Source organism: Hydra vulgaris, chromosome 06, assembly GCF_038396675.1.
Source record: "Hydra vulgaris chromosome 06, alternate assembly HydraT2T_AEP".
NCBI classification, from domain to species: domain Eukaryota; kingdom Metazoa; phylum Cnidaria; class Hydrozoa; order Anthoathecata; family Hydridae; genus Hydra; species Hydra vulgaris.
Genome location: NC_088925.1, coordinates 37,292,000 through 37,310,000, shown reverse-complemented (window position 1 = coordinate 37,310,000; position 18,001 = coordinate 37,292,000). Strand labels below are relative to the sequence as shown.

At 24.7% G+C, this 18,001-nt stretch overlaps 1 protein-coding gene across 1 annotated transcript in view; it reads right to left on the bottom strand.

Moving 5' to 3' along the window:
• The window catches only part of LOC100215787 (striatin-interacting protein 1), a 57,420-nt gene that overhangs the window by 1,987 nt on the left and 37,432 nt on the right, over window positions 1-18,001 (bottom strand). The window contains exons 13-22 of the mRNA XM_065800041.1: window positions 12,106-12,177; window positions 11,961-12,035; window positions 11,559-11,656; window positions 11,065-11,116; window positions 10,890-10,964; window positions 5,840-5,940; window positions 5,067-5,133; window positions 2,924-3,031; window positions 2,710-2,793; window positions 2,167-2,287 (exon numbers count right to left, since the gene is read on the bottom strand). Coding sequence (XP_065656113.1) covers window positions 2,167-2,287; window positions 2,710-2,793; window positions 2,924-3,031; window positions 5,067-5,133; window positions 5,840-5,940; window positions 10,890-10,964; window positions 11,065-11,116; window positions 11,559-11,656; window positions 11,961-12,035; window positions 12,106-12,177 — 853 coding nt within the window. The remainder of the gene's footprint in view (window positions 1-2,166; window positions 2,288-2,709; window positions 2,794-2,923; window positions 3,032-5,066; window positions 5,134-5,839; window positions 5,941-10,889; window positions 10,965-11,064; window positions 11,117-11,558; window positions 11,657-11,960; window positions 12,036-12,105; window positions 12,178-18,001) is intronic.

Here is an 18,001-nt window from a genome sequence, read left to right as displayed (position 1 = left end):
TGGTGGAGGCAATGCTAACGATGGAATAATGGACCGTTTCATGTATAAAAATATCCTAAAAGATGTTGTTACCTCATGCTGAATGGAATATGCCAATAAAATGGGTTTTTCAGCAAGACATCGATCCGAAACACACTGCAAAAGAAATCAAGCAGTGTTTTCAAGACAACCACCTATCGGTGATGGATTGGCCGCCTCAATCTCCGGATCTCAACCCTATCTAGAACCTGTGGGAGATTGTCAACCGCAGAATTAATTGTGAAGGTGTTCGTAATAAAGATCAACTGTTTGAACAAATCCAAAAGACCTGGGCAGCGATTCCACAAAGTTCCATTGATCACCTGATCGAATCTATGCCTCGAAGATGCAAGGCTGTGATTGACAACAAAGGATTCGCCACGAAATATTGATAGCGAAATACAGCTTGGTCAATATTTTGTTGAGTTGCACTTGTTTTGTCCAGAAGAAAATCAACTTTTTTTAATAATTTTGATTAATTTATTAATTTTCGTGTACAAATAATGAACTTTGTGAGGAATAAAACTTGAAGAACTTTGTCTCTAAACAGTTACATAGTTATTTCTCTAAATTGAAAAATGCAGCACTTTTATATAAAGAAACTAAATTAGCATTATTCGGTTGCACTGGTTTTGTCCGATACTGTATATATATATATATATATATATATATATATATATATATATATATATATATATATATATATATATATATATATATATATATATATATACATATATATATATATATATATATATATATATATATATATATATATATATATATATATAACTTTCATTGTTTACTTATAAATAAAAAAACAACCAATTACCACATTTAATTAGGGTCCTGCAGCCTTAACTTTTGGCATTTTTGTAGACTAATATATGTAAACTGTATTAAAGTGTAACACTTAGAGTCATAGGCCATGGCATGACTTTTTAGTGGGGGCTAAAGCACCAAAAACCCCTAAAATATCAAAACTTATTACTAAAAACCTAATTCGTAACCCCCATTTATGTTATATTAAACAGGTGAAAATATTACTCTAAATATAATAATCATAAGTATTTACCTTTGATATTAAACAATTTCTTTAAATTGTAATTTTTTAATTTTGATCCAACTTTTAAATACTTTATATTTAATTTTGAAACCAACTTTTAAATACAAACAAAATATAATACTTTTAAATATAAACAAGAACTTTTTAGCAAAATTTTATTGGCTTAAAACAGTTGTGCTTTTTTAAAATTTTTTATTGGTTACTAATTTTTTATTGGTTATAAATTCGAAACAAGATATTATAAAACGAGGTTACTAGACTAAAATAAAATATTTCAATGTTTTTGATTTAACAACCTAACAAAACTAGTCAAAAATTAATACTTGAAATGTAAATCCACAAGCCATTTTTTAACCAGGGTACTAGATTTGGCAAAACCTAATTTCTATTCTAGACACAGTAACTGCAATTACGCAACTCACAATTCAAAAAAAAAAATATATATATATATAAATTAGTAAAAACACTTATCTAATTTTTTCTTTCTTCTACACAGTGTTTCTCCATCAGTAGACTCATCAGGAAGATTATTCCTGATGAACCTACTGATGGAGAAACACAATATAGAAGAAAGAAAAAATTAGATAAGTGTTTTTACTAATTTATTATTGCTTTGTTCTTTAAGATCATTGAGCACTCTGTTTGTAAAATACACTAACATAATTTATATATATATATATATATATATATATATATATATATATATATATATATATATATATATATATATATATATATATGTATATATATATATGTATATATGTATATATATATATATATATATATATATATATATATATATGTATATATATATATGTATATATGTATGTATATACATATATATATATATATATATATATATATATATATATATATATATATATGTATACATATATATATATATATATATATATGTATACATATATATATATATATATATATATATATATATATATATATATATATATATATATATATATACATATATATATATATGTAGAGAGAGAGAGAGACACACACACATACACACGCATACTTATCAAGCAAACAAAATTTAATAAATTTGAAAAAAATGTCCATACCGTTTCCAAATGCCCAATCATCATTTAACCTGTGACGTATTTTATGATAGATAAGAGATACAATACGCATGTTACTTTTACGCCAATTACGCCCCAAGTACTTAATCTGAGTTTTCAGCAACTTAAAACATTAGTTTAAAAAATTATATTTTTAAAACTTCATTAAATCGCATTAATAAATATATTCAATACTCTATATCGCTACATTCATATAAAACTTAATTATTCAATATATAACAAGGTATACAGAAATTGATTATTGAAGATTTATGTGCATTGTTTTTTTATAAGAGTTAAACTTTTTTTATACTTTGGAAAACAAGAACAAGAACAAACAAATCACCTAAAACGAAAAAACCATATATAAAAAACTAAATGAAACCCTATTTACGTTGTATAAAAACTTAATATGCTGCAAAATCTACTACATAACACACCAACATAAATGCACATCACAAAATCTATATAACACATTATTAAACATAAATGCAGATCACAAAATCTACAATACAATAAAGAAAATACATTAAACATTATATTCACCTTTAAAACATACAATTGCAAATTTTCTTCGCGTATTTTTAAAGCCCGTTTTAAAATGGGTGCCGACTTGAATACAACTAACATCTATGTAAGAAAAATAAGATTTGAAATTTTCTAATGAGTTTTTTAATCTTAATCAATAAAGTATTATTTTATTAATATTATAATAATATATCTTTTATTATTATTATGTTAATATATCTTTTAAACCTACCATAGTTCTAGAATATTTCCATTTTGTTAACTTTTGAAGAATTCGCAATAAATTGACACATGAAAATAAGTTACGCCAGCAAAACTCACTTCCTTCAATTGTGTGTTCCTGTGAATATAAACAAAAAATAATATTCTCAAACTTCTTATAAATTATGCTTAGGCTATTTTATGCGGAAAATAATTGCACAAAAGAACCTACAAAGATAACAGAAAATGCAATTAAATGACATTTTGGTCATTTAATTGCATTTTCATGAGTTTATAGATTCTAAAAAATTTTTAACCCTAAATATAGTAAGCAATATGTATATTTCTTTATTTTGTTAAACACAGCTTTTAAACATAGTTAAATTAAACACAAGCTAAGCATATTGCTAGGCTGTATATTATAAGCATAAAGCTAAAGACTGTCAAAAACAGCCTGAGCAATTACTAAGTAACTTTTCTGTCAGCAGGGGAAAAAATAAAGACTACAAATTCTAAAAGAAGTTTTTTCTATTGAAATGAAACTTATTTTAATGTTACCATATTCTACTTCAGCTTTTATCAACCCATTGGCCATGTTTAACCTATTTCTTCAACTTGTTTATCTGCAACTTACACTAAAGGTTACATAGGAGTTTAGGCTGATCTAATCCAACTAATCACTCTGTTAAAAACTAACTTTCAAAAGGTTTTTGTAAAGCCAGCATCCACTGTTTGCTAAATTTAGGCTGGCTGCATCTATCAACCCATACCAACAAAAATACAACAAAAAAATCTATGAGACTTACTTTTTAAAATGATCAAAGTGTTGGCAACTTAAGTTGTCACAAACAAATTCAATTCTTCATTCTTCAAGCACAAATTCAACTTCATTCTTCTAACACAAACAAACTCAACTTCATTCTTCAAATATTCTTCAAATTCTCTTTATCAACAAAATGTTTGATATTTATAGCAAACCGATTCCTAAAGGCTCTGATTCAACTTTCTCTTGTATTCTATTGTATCAAATTGTTTTTATAGTCATCATATGAAAGCAAAACCTTTTTGATGTTTAGATGATGCAATTTCAATATGAAATAAAACTTTTGCTTTACCTAAGATTCAACTAAACTTTCATTTTGAAATTAAAGACTAAAGGTAGAAACTCAGAAAGGTCAGCCTTTTAAATGAGACAAAAAAGCACTGATTCAAATTAACTTTGAAACTTATAGTCAAATAGTCAATAGTTTCTTGAACCTCAAAAAAAAAAAAAAAAAACTGCACTCTCAAATAATTAAAAAAAAATTAACATTTGAATGAAGACTTTTTAGGGGGAATTCAAAATTTTTTTAACACCTAACACATTTTGTTAACAGATTTTTAAAGATGGCCAAAGTAAGTGGTAAAAAATTAATCACAACTTTTGTCAATTTTTTAAATTAGTTTTATTTTTTTATTATTAATAATCTTTATAATACAAAATAAAAATAGATCTTATTATTTTAGCTTTATTTAGTTTTAATTAAAATTTTAAAATAAAAAAGAACGCAATGAGTATTATGTCACTGTTTTAAATAGTTTTATTGTCAGAGAGACAATAAAACTTTTGAATGAACAACAATTGATCGAATTGACTGCCACAGCATGCACGATATTAGATTTTGTCTCTTTCAGTCAAAACATATGCTTTCCCAAGTGTCATTAAAAATGTTATTAAAAATGTAGAAAAAGGTTTCCAAACTACAACAACTGCATCATACTTGTTTTATTTTTCTGCTTTTAATCTGACAAAGCGCGATTTTATGATAGATTATAACTAAATATATAAATATTTAATCAGTTGTTTATATTATAATATTTTGATATTCTCTCAATTATTGAATTAAGACAAATATAGTGTTACTAGGGTATTATATAAAAAATTACAAATATCAATTAACAATATATTTTTTTATTGAGGTCACCAATTTTTATATTATTATTTTGATACTGATTTAATTATTAGAGAATATTAGTGTAGTTTATTTCATTAACTAAACCAAAAGTTTTTTAATGATAACAAAATTATTTTAAGAGTGTAAAAATTCTAAGTAAATGAGTATTATAAAAAGCTTTCATAAAAAAACACAACTGATACATACCCAACTTTATTTAGATTTAAAAGAAAAATTTACCAAACTTTCAGCTGTAATTTCACTTTTTTCAAAAAGAACACAAGCAGGAAAATCTAATTGTGGAATACTAAACATAAAAAATAGAAAATAAACAAAACTTTCAACAAAGTGGCAATTCGACCTCATTAGAAATTTACCATTTTTAGTGTTGGAGATAAAAGAATTAATTTTTAACAATATGAAGAAAAAATGTTTATCAAACTCAACACAAAAAAATGATTCATAAATTAACATTCTGTACATAATATACCAAAGTACATAATATACCAAAAATCTTTACTTATCTTTTTTATTGACATTTTTGTTAAAACTTGGTTTAATATAAAAGTTAATTTAAAAAAATTTAATATATAAAAAAGAAATTTAAATGGATAAAAAATTGAAATCTATGTTGTTCTGACCCAAATAACTTATAAGATCTTAATAAATAATCTAATTTTAATTTGTATAAAAAAATGCAAATAAATGCAAGCCAATAACAAATAAATTTCATAACAATGAAAACAAATAACAAATAAAAATAATAACAATGCAAATAATAACAATGCAAAAAAATAAATAAAACAATCCAAACAAATATAAAATATAAACAATAAAAATGCAAATAAATATAACAACAATACAAAATAAATAAAAAATAAAAAAATAACAATTGTTTTACTGCTTTTTCAAACAATTTTTAACAAAATCTTAAAAAATCCTGAAATGTCTATAAATATTGCATAATTTGCACAACTGTATTGAAAACTTGAAATACTTAAAATACCTTTTACCTATTTTTTGCTGAAACATATGCTGAAATATTCTGATTAAAAAACTTTAAAACCAATGGTATACAGTTGGCAAACACCAAATGTTGACTGACAAATTCAAACTAAACCATAAATAATTTAATAGTATAAAATAGAAAAGCTCTTGAACTTCCTTCTTTTGAACATTTCACTTGAACATTATAACACAAACAATAAAAACTTAATATTCGAACATTAAAAACATTTAAACATTAAAATAAAAACTTGACAATCAAGAAAAAAGCTTTTGAACATCAAATTTTGATAAGTGCTATTTTTTATTAAACTATGGAACATATATGTATGTATGTATGTATGTATGTATGTATGTATGTATGTATGTATGTATGTATGTATGTATGTATGTATGTATAAATATATATATATATATATATATACATATATATATATATATATATATATATATATATATATATATATATATATATATATATATATATATATATATATATATATATATATATATATATATATATATATAAATCCTTGGTCCCGGGTAGAAAGGGCTTAAGTCAATTTTTCACAAAATTTTTTTTCATATTCATAGTATTTTTAAATATTCATAGTATCAAGAATTTTAATGGTTACATGTATTAGGAATGTAATATATACAATATAAAAATACCTTAAATATGTAAGGATATAATGAACTTACATGTAGGAATTTTCAAACATTGATACTGCTGTCTCAAAAAGTTGGTCAAATTGACTTATGCTCTTTCTACCCGGGACCAAAGATATATACACACACACACACACACACACACACACACACACACACACACACACACACACACACACACACATATATATATATATATATATTATATATATATTATATATAAGCCTTTCCAGGAAGGGCATGCAGTCACACGCCTTGTTCATCCACATTTAAAGTAACTTTTTTAGACTATGTGACCACATCTTTATATAGCAAGTGTTTTAAGAATTTGCGGCAAAAAAAGCTATAAGAAACATCAGAGAATAAAAAAGCAATACTCGAAGAAAGAAAACATATACTCTACGAAATAGAAAATCTCAATAAAATAAACTAAAATAAATTGATAATTAAAAAGTAGAAAAATTTTGTCAAAAAAATAATATCCCTAAATATTTTGCTGTTTTTGTTTTTATTTTTTTTAGGGCGTTTTGTTATTTTCCACTACCAAAATTGATACAAGTTGAAGAAAAAAGCAGATAAGAAAAAAGCAGATAAGATATAAAGAATATGACAAGAGTAAAAGTATTTTTTGATATACAATTTATTCGCGATTTTTACCGGTCATTATATTAAGGAAATACTTTATTATTGGCGCTGGAAATATGGAAATTTTAAAATTCATTTTTCAAATGTTTTTGCTAAGCTTTAGTGTTTTTATCAATGCACAAGAAAAAGGGAAAAAAAAAATTTTTTTTTTAAATATTTTTTTATTTTTTAACAAGTTTATCATGTAAAGAAATAAAAAGTCATTATTACTAATATTCAAATATAAAATATTTGGTTGTTTTTACTAACCCCATTGAAATAGTCTGCACTTTTGTTGGATTTTCTAAATTGTCATTTAAAGTTTATTTCCTAATGAACTATTGTTATTGACGATGCTCCAAAAACTTGTAGGTTCGTTAAAAAAGTTTAATAAATTAACAATGCACTAACATTGTTAATTTACTGAACTTTTTAACAAAATTTTTAGGAGCCTATTTAAAACTTCTTTTTTAAGTTTTCAAATATATTTTTTTTAACAGAGCAATTGTTATGTTTATTATCTCTAATAACTTGTATTAACGTTGGAAATTAGGCAATATAAAGGAAACAGGCATCAAATGTGGTAAATACATTTATAAAAGAAACAACGTTATTCTTTTATTTATTTTCTTCCGTCCTTACAAAATTTAATAATGAAATAATACATTTTAAATAGATAGATTACATTTTAAATAAAAATTTTTTAAATAAAAACATTTTAAATAATTAGCAATTAATTTCCTTATTTTTCTATTATATAAGCATTGAGAAAAAACAGCAAAGATGTCAAAACGAATAAACGGAAATAAAAAAAGAAATAACAAAGTTTCTCATAGTTCTAGTGTATATAGCAAATTAGTTTCTTAAAATACAAACTGATAAAAATCATGAATAAATTGCATATCAAAACTTTCAATTATTGTAAAACTGTTATAAATTATGTTTTTTTCCTCAACTTGTATTAAATTCGGTAAGTAAAAATAACCACCCTAAAAAAATGAATACAGAAGTTAAATAATTTTATGACTTTTTTGATAAAATTTTTATAATTTTAATTATAAAAACTTTATCTAAAAAATTTTTTTTTTTAATTAATAAATTCTTCTAGTTAATTTAATTAAAATTTGATATTTCGTTACAATTTTGTTTCCTATTTTTAATATTATCTTTTTTTTCTCAGTAGATAAGTTTCAATATTTCACAGCTTTTTGCGGCAAAAATTGGGAAAAAAAGCGAACTGGCAAGGTCAGTGTGTCCAAAAAATGCTTTAAGCGTGGACAAACAAGGCAAGCGTCTCCATGCGCTTCCTCGGAAAGCTTGATATATATATAAATATATATATGTATATGTATATATGTATATATATATATATATATATATATATATATATATATATATATATATATATATATAAATATAAATATATATATGTATATGTATATATGTATATATATATATATACATATATATATATGTATGTGTATATATATATATATATATATATATATATATATATATATATATATATATATATATATATATAAATATATATATGTATATGTATATATGTATATATATATATATATATATATATATATATATATATATATATATATATACATATATATATATACATATATATATATATGTATGTATATATGTATGTATATATATATATATATATATATATATATATATATATATATATATATATATATATATATACACACACACACATATATATATATATATATTTATGTATATACATACATATATATAATTATTTATTAATTTATTATTGCTTTTACTTTTCGCACATAAATAGAACTAAGCAATTCTACAAAACTTAAGTAAATAAGTCAAATGTTATTACAGTGTTGGACTTATGCAAAACTTATGCAGGTTTTGTAAATAAACTAATGTGAAGGTTTGATAAATATGACTTGTCATAGTTTTGAATTTAAGCAAAACTTACGCTGAAGTTTGACATTCTGAACCCAGACTATTTACTGTCTGTAAATAATGTACCTATTAATATCTGTAAATAATATACCTATTAAAATATTTGCTAATCCTGAGATTATATTTATTAACTAGTAAATTATTTTAGTAAAATATTATTTAACAATCAATCATTTATTTTACTGTCAATTTTTTAGCCTATTATTAATTACGGTAGATTAGCATAATATGAGCACCTTGGTAATTGTGAGCATACTTGAAGTTTTCTATTTTGCATTTGGTGATATTCCAAAAGCATTGTATTTCTTTAATCACTTTTATATACTAGTTACATAAATCTGTTTATTTATTTTAATGCAGAAAGAAGTTATTAGCGGGTTTTGATGTTCAAGTTGTTCTTTTTGCATTTTTTTATCAAAAAATTTATTAGCTTAACATATATGGATTTATCAAGTGAGATTTATATGATTTTAACATTTTATGCTCATAGTTAATATTTTTATTGCTTTCTTTTAGATGCCAAGAGATAGTAAAATAAAAACTCAAAGAGCTGACTGGTAAATTTGAAAAAAGCCGTCAACGATGTACTAAAACATGGAAGAAGTTATTTTAAAAACATTGAGACGTTATATAATATCTTGGTTGACCAAGAACACTAAATAAAAGTCAAGTTTGAACTAATGAGCATTATTATTAAAATAGAAAAAAACTGTTTGGGTTAATAAAAATAGAAATAAGTTGTCTAGCATATTGTTTCTGTGAAATTAATTATATCCCACATAAATTTAATAAAAAAGTCTATGTGTAGTAGAATCAAGCATTTATATGATATGTGAAATTTTGTACTGAAGTCTGAAGTGCCATAGAACCAATGTTGTCATTGTAAGAGCTGGTAATGTGAATTATGTACTGGAAAAAGAAAACAAAAATCTGTTTTTTTGTTGTTGTTGTTGTTGATGCAACTGTGTATACAATGTTACATTTAACATTTATATGTATAGAAAGTCATGTAGTTTTGTTATTAAACAAGTAATTGTTATAAAACAATCTTATTATTATTATAAACATTTTATGTTATAAAAAACATTGTTACAAATAGTTTTTTTTGTGATTTTCTCATACTTTAGATACTCTACTACATAGATTATACTTTTCTCATACTTTAGATACTCTACTCAATTTTATTGTTTTGACTTGTTATTCTTTGAGTATTTAATATTTTTTATCAAATAATTTATAGTGCTCATATTACCCAGTGGTCTGAGCGATATGAGCACTTTCACTGTTTAAAACCTCTGTTTTTAAAAAAAAAAATATTTTGGGTGCCAAAAAATCAAATTGGATCTTGATTAGTGGTCCCTAAATCCTATTTATTCACAGCAAAATTCCTATTTGTTCACAGCAAAATTACTTTTATATATATATTCCTCTTTACGTTTAAGGTGCTCATATTACCCTAACCTTCTATAATAATTATTAACATTACCATATTTCCAACCACAGCCTCTTTTCCCAACCACAGTCTTTTTAAAATAATAAATGTAAGCCCCATAATAAAACAAAAATTTTAAAATTCAATTCTATTAAAATTCTGCATTAACTGACAAGGTTAAATTGTTGAAATTAATAGTTGTCTGTGAACTCTGTTGTAAGTTTGTACAACTCTGAAAAAAGTACAGTGAGTAAACACAACAGTCTCTCAAATCAAAGCGAAGAATCCTGTTTCATTATATAAACGGTAAGCAATTTTTAAAATTTTTTTTACTGAGACTTTTTAAAACTATGTTATTATTATATAATTACCTGATATATGTGGTTAACTTTTAGATGTTTTAAAATCAACAAAATTGTTATTGATATTGACTTCACCATAATTTCCTAAAAAAAAGAAATTATTATATGTTATTGTGTACAACATTACAAACAGAAATAATACATAACAGCCATAATTCTTTTGTTTAAAGCAAAGATTACAAACCTTATGTCTATTTACATCTATTCCTAATTGCATTGATTGTAATACTGTTGTTCTGAAATATAAAACTTAGAATATATATATATATATATATATATATAATATATATATATATATATATATATATATATATATATATATATATATATATATATATATATATATATATATATATATATATAATTATAAATAAATATTGATGTTCTAAAATATATCAATTAGAAAACAGTATCTATTATAAGAATATACAAATTAAAAAATTATATCCATCATAAGAATATATCAAATAGAACATAGTAAAATAAAAGTTGTGCATGCTTTTAGAACAAATTTATAAAATTAAACAAAATTGCTATTTAAGCAAGAAATCTTTATTTAAAAAGTGTACAATCCTTTTTTTTTATTCTTTTCCTTTTTAGAACTGATTACTTTTCTATTTTTAAGTATTAGACTGAGTATTAGTTTGTGATGTTAAGAATTTTTATAAAACTACTTACGGCATTTCTGGAGGGAGAATGTCTGTCAGTATATTAATTGATTCTGTCTTTGCTTTTGCAGTGGGTGCTGATGCAAGTAAGATTTTTAATAGCGCAATCTAAATAATTTTCAATAACGCAATTTTAAAATATCTTTTTACCAAAAAATTTAAAAAATTGACCAGCAATGTGCTTTTTAAATCAAATTTTTAATTAAAACTGACAAATAAATAATTATTGACATACTAAATTAAAATCAAAATAAATTCAATACATTTGCAGATTCATTATTGATAATGATAAATATATATTTATATATAAACAAATCAATTCACTTTACACCATAACCATAAATCTTACAAAAACACAGTTTTATAATTATTTGTTACACTAATAAACATAAGAAAAATCACAATAAATTACCATATATTGCGGGAGATTGGGTAATAAAGATTTATATAGAATCTCAGCATTGGTGACAGGAAGATGATGAACTCCCTATAATATAATATCATTTTATAAAAACTTCATTTTAAGTACTTTCACAAATTAATAACAATCTCATTACCATACTAAAAGGTCTCTCAATATGCATTTCTTCTGCCTTTATTTGCATCTCTGACAGTGATTTATAAACATGCTAAATAATGATATTAATCACAGAAATTTCACAAACTTTAAGTAACTAATAATAAAAATAACTAATGGAAACAATAATAGAACAAAAACGGTAGTCATAACTTTTCTTTTCTTAGCACACTATGATATGAAAAAGGGTATAAGGTGAATGTATATTTATAAACTTAAGAAAAAACTCAAGATTTTTTACATTTTATAAAATGTTCCATGTTTTATTTTCTATTTTTAACCAGTAATATATTTCATAATAGAAAATCTTTCGAAATTTTCAAATTTTTAAAACTCAAGTCTTAAATGAAATTAAAAGGTTGTGTTAAAAAACAATGGCATTAAATGTAAACTTAAATTTTTTTTCCATTGAAACAATTTCTCTAAGTGAGACAGGATGGGGTGGGATACCATCCCTTTACCTTTATTTAGTGTTTATTAATATTATTGGGCGGGATGCCATCCTGGTAACTTATAAAAATGTAAAAATAATTGTTCAGCAATGTTGCAGCTTTGAGCAGATGAAGTAACATTTCAGTTGTTATTAGCGTCATACTTCAAAAGTTGGGGCATAGAGTTCAAAAGTTGGGGCAAAGAGTTCAATAATAAAATCTAAAATTATAAAATAATGTATTTTGTATTTCAAACAAAAGTTACTAATAACAACAAAAAAAGACATTAGTTGCCATTCTTTTTTTAGTATATTTTTTTGTGTGGAACATTTAATGCCAATTAAAACTAATGCAAAAAAAGGGATGCATTAGTTTTAATTAACATTAAACATTTAAAGTTAAAAAATTATTTTTTGCTAATTGCAAAGATGGATAATTGGCTAGCCAGTAGAACAAAAAGAAAATTAGGCAGCAATAGTTCGAAAAGTCGGATCATGCTACTAAAATAAATAAAGAAATCACATAATCATCAAGTATTGAACCTTGCATATCTTATCCTTAAGGAAACAACAAATTTTTTCCAGACTACTGGTCTGATATACAATGGAAGGAAAAATTAAAAACATTTAACTGGTTAACAGTTTCAATAAATGGACTTTATTGAAACTGTCAACCAGTTGAAAAAAACAAACTGTTTTTCTGTTTGTTAGTCCGCAAATAAAATAATAATAAAAACCTTAGAGATGTGTAGTTCAAAATGCTAATCAATGCGCAGGAAACTACCAACCGCGTATTTCACACTGTGTATCACATTGCAAAAAATCAATTGTCCATTTACCTACCGCGTCAATTTTTTAATTTGCAAGAACTAATACCTGTGCAAGTAGAGGTCGTATTAAACATCTAAACCATTTGTAATTCGGGTTGTATTTTACAATCCGATTTTGCATGTGTTGATATTGTACATTATATTTCTATATTTACTATATTTATGTTTGTTATGTATAATATTTCTATATTTACTATATTTATGTATAGGGTAAAGTCGGGTAATAAGATCAGAGGGGCAATAGGATCAATTTTAGAATAGTTTAAACTAAATTACTTAATGCAGTTATCTAAAACAGAAATTACTTATTTTTACATGATAGAGGTTTACTTACTAAATCAGAGAGTAGTTTAAAACATTTTTAGGGTTTACAGCTATTTTATAATCATTATTAATTTGATACTTAATATTGATGTTTTTTATGGCAGTTTTTAAGTTTGTTCAAAGTTTATGAAAAATTTGCTGAACCAAGTGCTTTTAAGTTTTTAATTAAAAAGTATATATCAAGTTGTTTGTTTTTATTTTTCTTGCAAGTAAAGTTGTATTTAAGTTAAGTAAGTACTTTCTTAAATTTACACACTTCTACTTAAGTAATATTTTGACATAAATAATTTAAATGTCTTATTTTTTTTAGTTAAAAATAGTGAAGTCGTTGAGCCGTCTTATAAAGGTTTACTCATTTTAAACATATACCTTTAAAATTAGCTCACACAAAATTTTTTTTGCATTACTAGCAAAAGTAAGACTCATTTGTGATGCTTGTATCTGATTTTTAATATTTTTGTTTAATTAGAGTAAAAAACTTTTATTTCAAAATAAGTTGCTCTTAATGCCCTACCTGACAAATAAAAAATGGCAAAACTCTCTAATGAATTCAAATCAGTCATAAGATTTATACTATCTAAATAGAAAGTTATAGCTAAATTGAAAAACTGCTTCTTTTTTTTTGTTTAAATGTAATTTTTTATGTATTTTACAGAATAAATCTTGTTTATGTTTTTTTCTAGAATGGCTTGAACATACAAAAAGTTAAAACAGAGAGGAAGGAATTCTTATTCAAATAGCCAAGAAATGATAGATGCCTGCAGTTTTGTTTAAAGAAAGGAAATGCCCATAAACCAAGCATCCAAACATTTTAGGTGTGACAAGAGAGCTATTTCAAAATGAGTGAAAGGTGAGCTGCCAATCATCCAGGACGAAAAACAGTTTTAACTTCGCAACAGGAAAAAGAGCTGTCAGAATGCCTTATTTTATTGGCTGATTGGGGCTGGGGTTTCACAAGAGGTGAGGTAAAAGATCTAATTCAAGATTTTATTAAAGCAAACAATATTTATACACCTTTTATAGATTGTCGACCAAGTAAAGACTGGTTGAATGCTTTTTTTTGCTGCGAAATCCTGAAATAACACTGAGAAAAACTGAACATTTAAGCAATACAAGAAGCCGTGCTGAAAATCCTGAAACCATCAAAATTTAAATTAGTTGAAAAAATGCAAAATGCAGGAACTACTAACCTTCCTAGTCAAATATTCAACTCTGATAAAACAGGGTTCATCACTGACCCAAAGGAACAAATTGTATTAGCAAAACGAGGTGCTGCTAAAGTGTTGCAGAGCATTGGTGGCTCAGGCCAGGAACAAATTACTGTAAATTGTGCATGCTCTGCTAGCAGACATATGTTATCTACAAAGGAAAAAATTAGTATATGGATTAGGTTAAAAGTAGCCCTAATAAATGGAGCTGTTTATACTACTAGTAATAAAGGCTGGATGGAGTGTCCTCATTTTTTGGAATGGTTTCAAAACATATTTCTAATGTATACAAAGCATCTTGCAAACCTCACATGTGTACTTATATTTGATGGCCACATTTCTCATATTAGCTCCCCACTTATTGATTTAGCAAAAAAAAAAAAAAAATGTTTTTCTTCCACGCATTCCCGCTCATCTTACCCATCTTCTTCAAACTTTAGATACATCTGTTTTTTGACCCATAAAAAGTTTACTTGGCAACAAATGGCAAAGTTTACTTGTATATGATAATATGCAAGAACACATAATTGACCAAAGAAACATTTTCCAGAATTACTACCCACCCTTTTTTAGAGTTTCTTTACTGTGGAACAAATCAAAAGTGGTTTTAAAGGAGCTGGCATTTCCCCTCTAAACAAGGATGCTATTAACACATGTTTGTTTAACAGATGTTTTTAGTTACCAGTAAAGAAACCTACATTCACCACCAATCACCTCACAAGATCCTGTTCAACGCCTAACCTTCAAAGCATTGCTGTTAATGATGCTTCTCTTTAAACATCAACACCATCTGCTTCATCGTTACTTATTTCTACATCATCTTTAGAAGGCTCATCTATCAAAGACTTTTTTCTAAAACAAATAAAGTCAAAATGTGCAGAGACCTGTAGAAGATCTTAGGTGAAAGTTTAATATCAGAAGCATGTTTAAAATGAACAAGAAAAGAAACTTCAAAAAAACAAGAAAAGAAAAAAAAGCTAAAGAAAAAAATACATAAAAAAAAAGTTCCTGCAGATAAAAATGATAGTGATCATGATGACAACAATGACACTGAATGTCCTAATTGTGGTGTCCATGGAGATAGAGGTGATCAGTGGGAGTGCTGGGATGCTTGTGACATTTGGTATCATGTAAAATGTACTGTAATAACTGAATCAGACCATGTTAAAGTCATGGAATGAAAGTGTGGCAATTGCTCTAAACCTATGTAAAAAATCAAGTTTAAAAATTTTTATTGTTGATTTTTTATTTATTTGTTTGATGCAACTTCTACTGCTACTACTAGGTACTTGATGTAACTTTAAGTGTCAGCATGATTTTCTGATGTTTCATATATGACACTTTTAGGCTACGCACTAACTCCAAACTTGAGTATGTTCATACTTATGTAAAATAAGAATATTTTTGCAAAATATTGCATTGACTAGAGCCTGGGAACGAAAATACCCCAATATGTTTGCCCCTTACCCTCTATTGCAGGGGCAATGAGGCAATAAAATATTTTTATACTACTTTATAATATATTTAAATTCATTAACAGGTTTTTAATTTCATATAATAACCATTTTGTGTTTGAAAGTTATGATCAAGTAAAATATACAACCCCCTCATTTTGGGGAGGGTGAAAATCTCACATGATCATAACTTTTTATCACTAAAAGATTATAAGATCAAATTTAAAACTTGTTGATAAGTTTAAATGTGTTAGGAGTAAAAAAAATATTTTTATTAGCTCATTGCCTCCACCTATTGGGCAATGGTGTCAAAATTTTGGGGTATTTCAGTTCCCAGGCTCAAGTCACCACAATACTTTGCACATTCTCATTTGACATTTGGATGAATATACTAAAGTTCAAAGCTTGTACAATGCCTAAAAGTGTACTATCTGAAATATCAAAAAAATTATGTTTCCCCTAATTGCCAGTGTTTGCTACTATATAGTTGTTAATTCTGTATAAAAAGTTGTTCACCTTTATGCAAAAATGTGTTTTTTTTTTAAATTAAAAGGATTTTTGTTTAAGATTTCCTAATATTAGTTTATTTCTTAGAAAGTAACTAAAACAAAATAAAAAAATTCTATTAATTGGATATAGTAGTGATCAAGTAGAGATAAAAGCAATAAATGGTTACTGCATACTTGACATTTTATACAATGTAAATGGCACTTAAATTACATAAAGAGATGATATTTAAGTTATCAAATGGAAGTTTAACATTTGCGCTAAGTCTTGGTCAAGATATATAGATTGAATATACCTGGTCTTATTGCCCCCCTTTCCTTATTTTTTTTTTTGCGATTATTTTTTTTTCCATTCAAACCAGTGTTGGGATTATAAGAAAACTTTTTTTTCAAAATAAAGTGGTATGACTTGTATAAAAGTATGTTTTCTGCCTTTAGGAAAAAAAGAAATTTTAAACTCAATTTTAAAGTCATTTATTTCAATAGAAAAATCTAAAAGTATAAAAAAAAGTGGTCTTAATGCCCTCAGCATTTTTGTGTTTTTTTTTTATATTTAAATAAAAAAGCTTGGACAAAATAAAATCGATTATGCTTTAGTAATAGTTTTTTAAGTTTTATACTGTAATTTTTATACTGTTTTGTACCATATTATAAACGCATCAGAAAAACAATCATCAGCAATGTCAATTTTTTATCTAGTATCGTAATGTTTTCTAGAAAAATTATTAAAAAGAATATTGCATTTGACCAAAATAAATTTTTATATATATTTAGATTGCTTTTTTATTGAAACGATTTATTATTTTGTAAATATTATTTCGTGTCATTTTTGTGCTTATTTTTCATGTTTAAAAAGTTTCTTCATTACTCTTTTTCTTTGTAAAAAAATTTTTCGAGCTCTAAGCGATAAAGCAAGTAATTATAAAAATTTTTTTTTGTAATTAAAACTTTAAAATTAAAAATTGAATAAGTTCAATAGTTATAAATTGTTTTTGTGCCACGTAATTCAAATATAAACAAACATATTTTTATACCTGATTATTAAAGAAGATTTACTTTAAGTTTTTAATAAGCATGTATCTATTATTTATACTTTGAGTAAGTTGTATTTTAAATACTAAGTT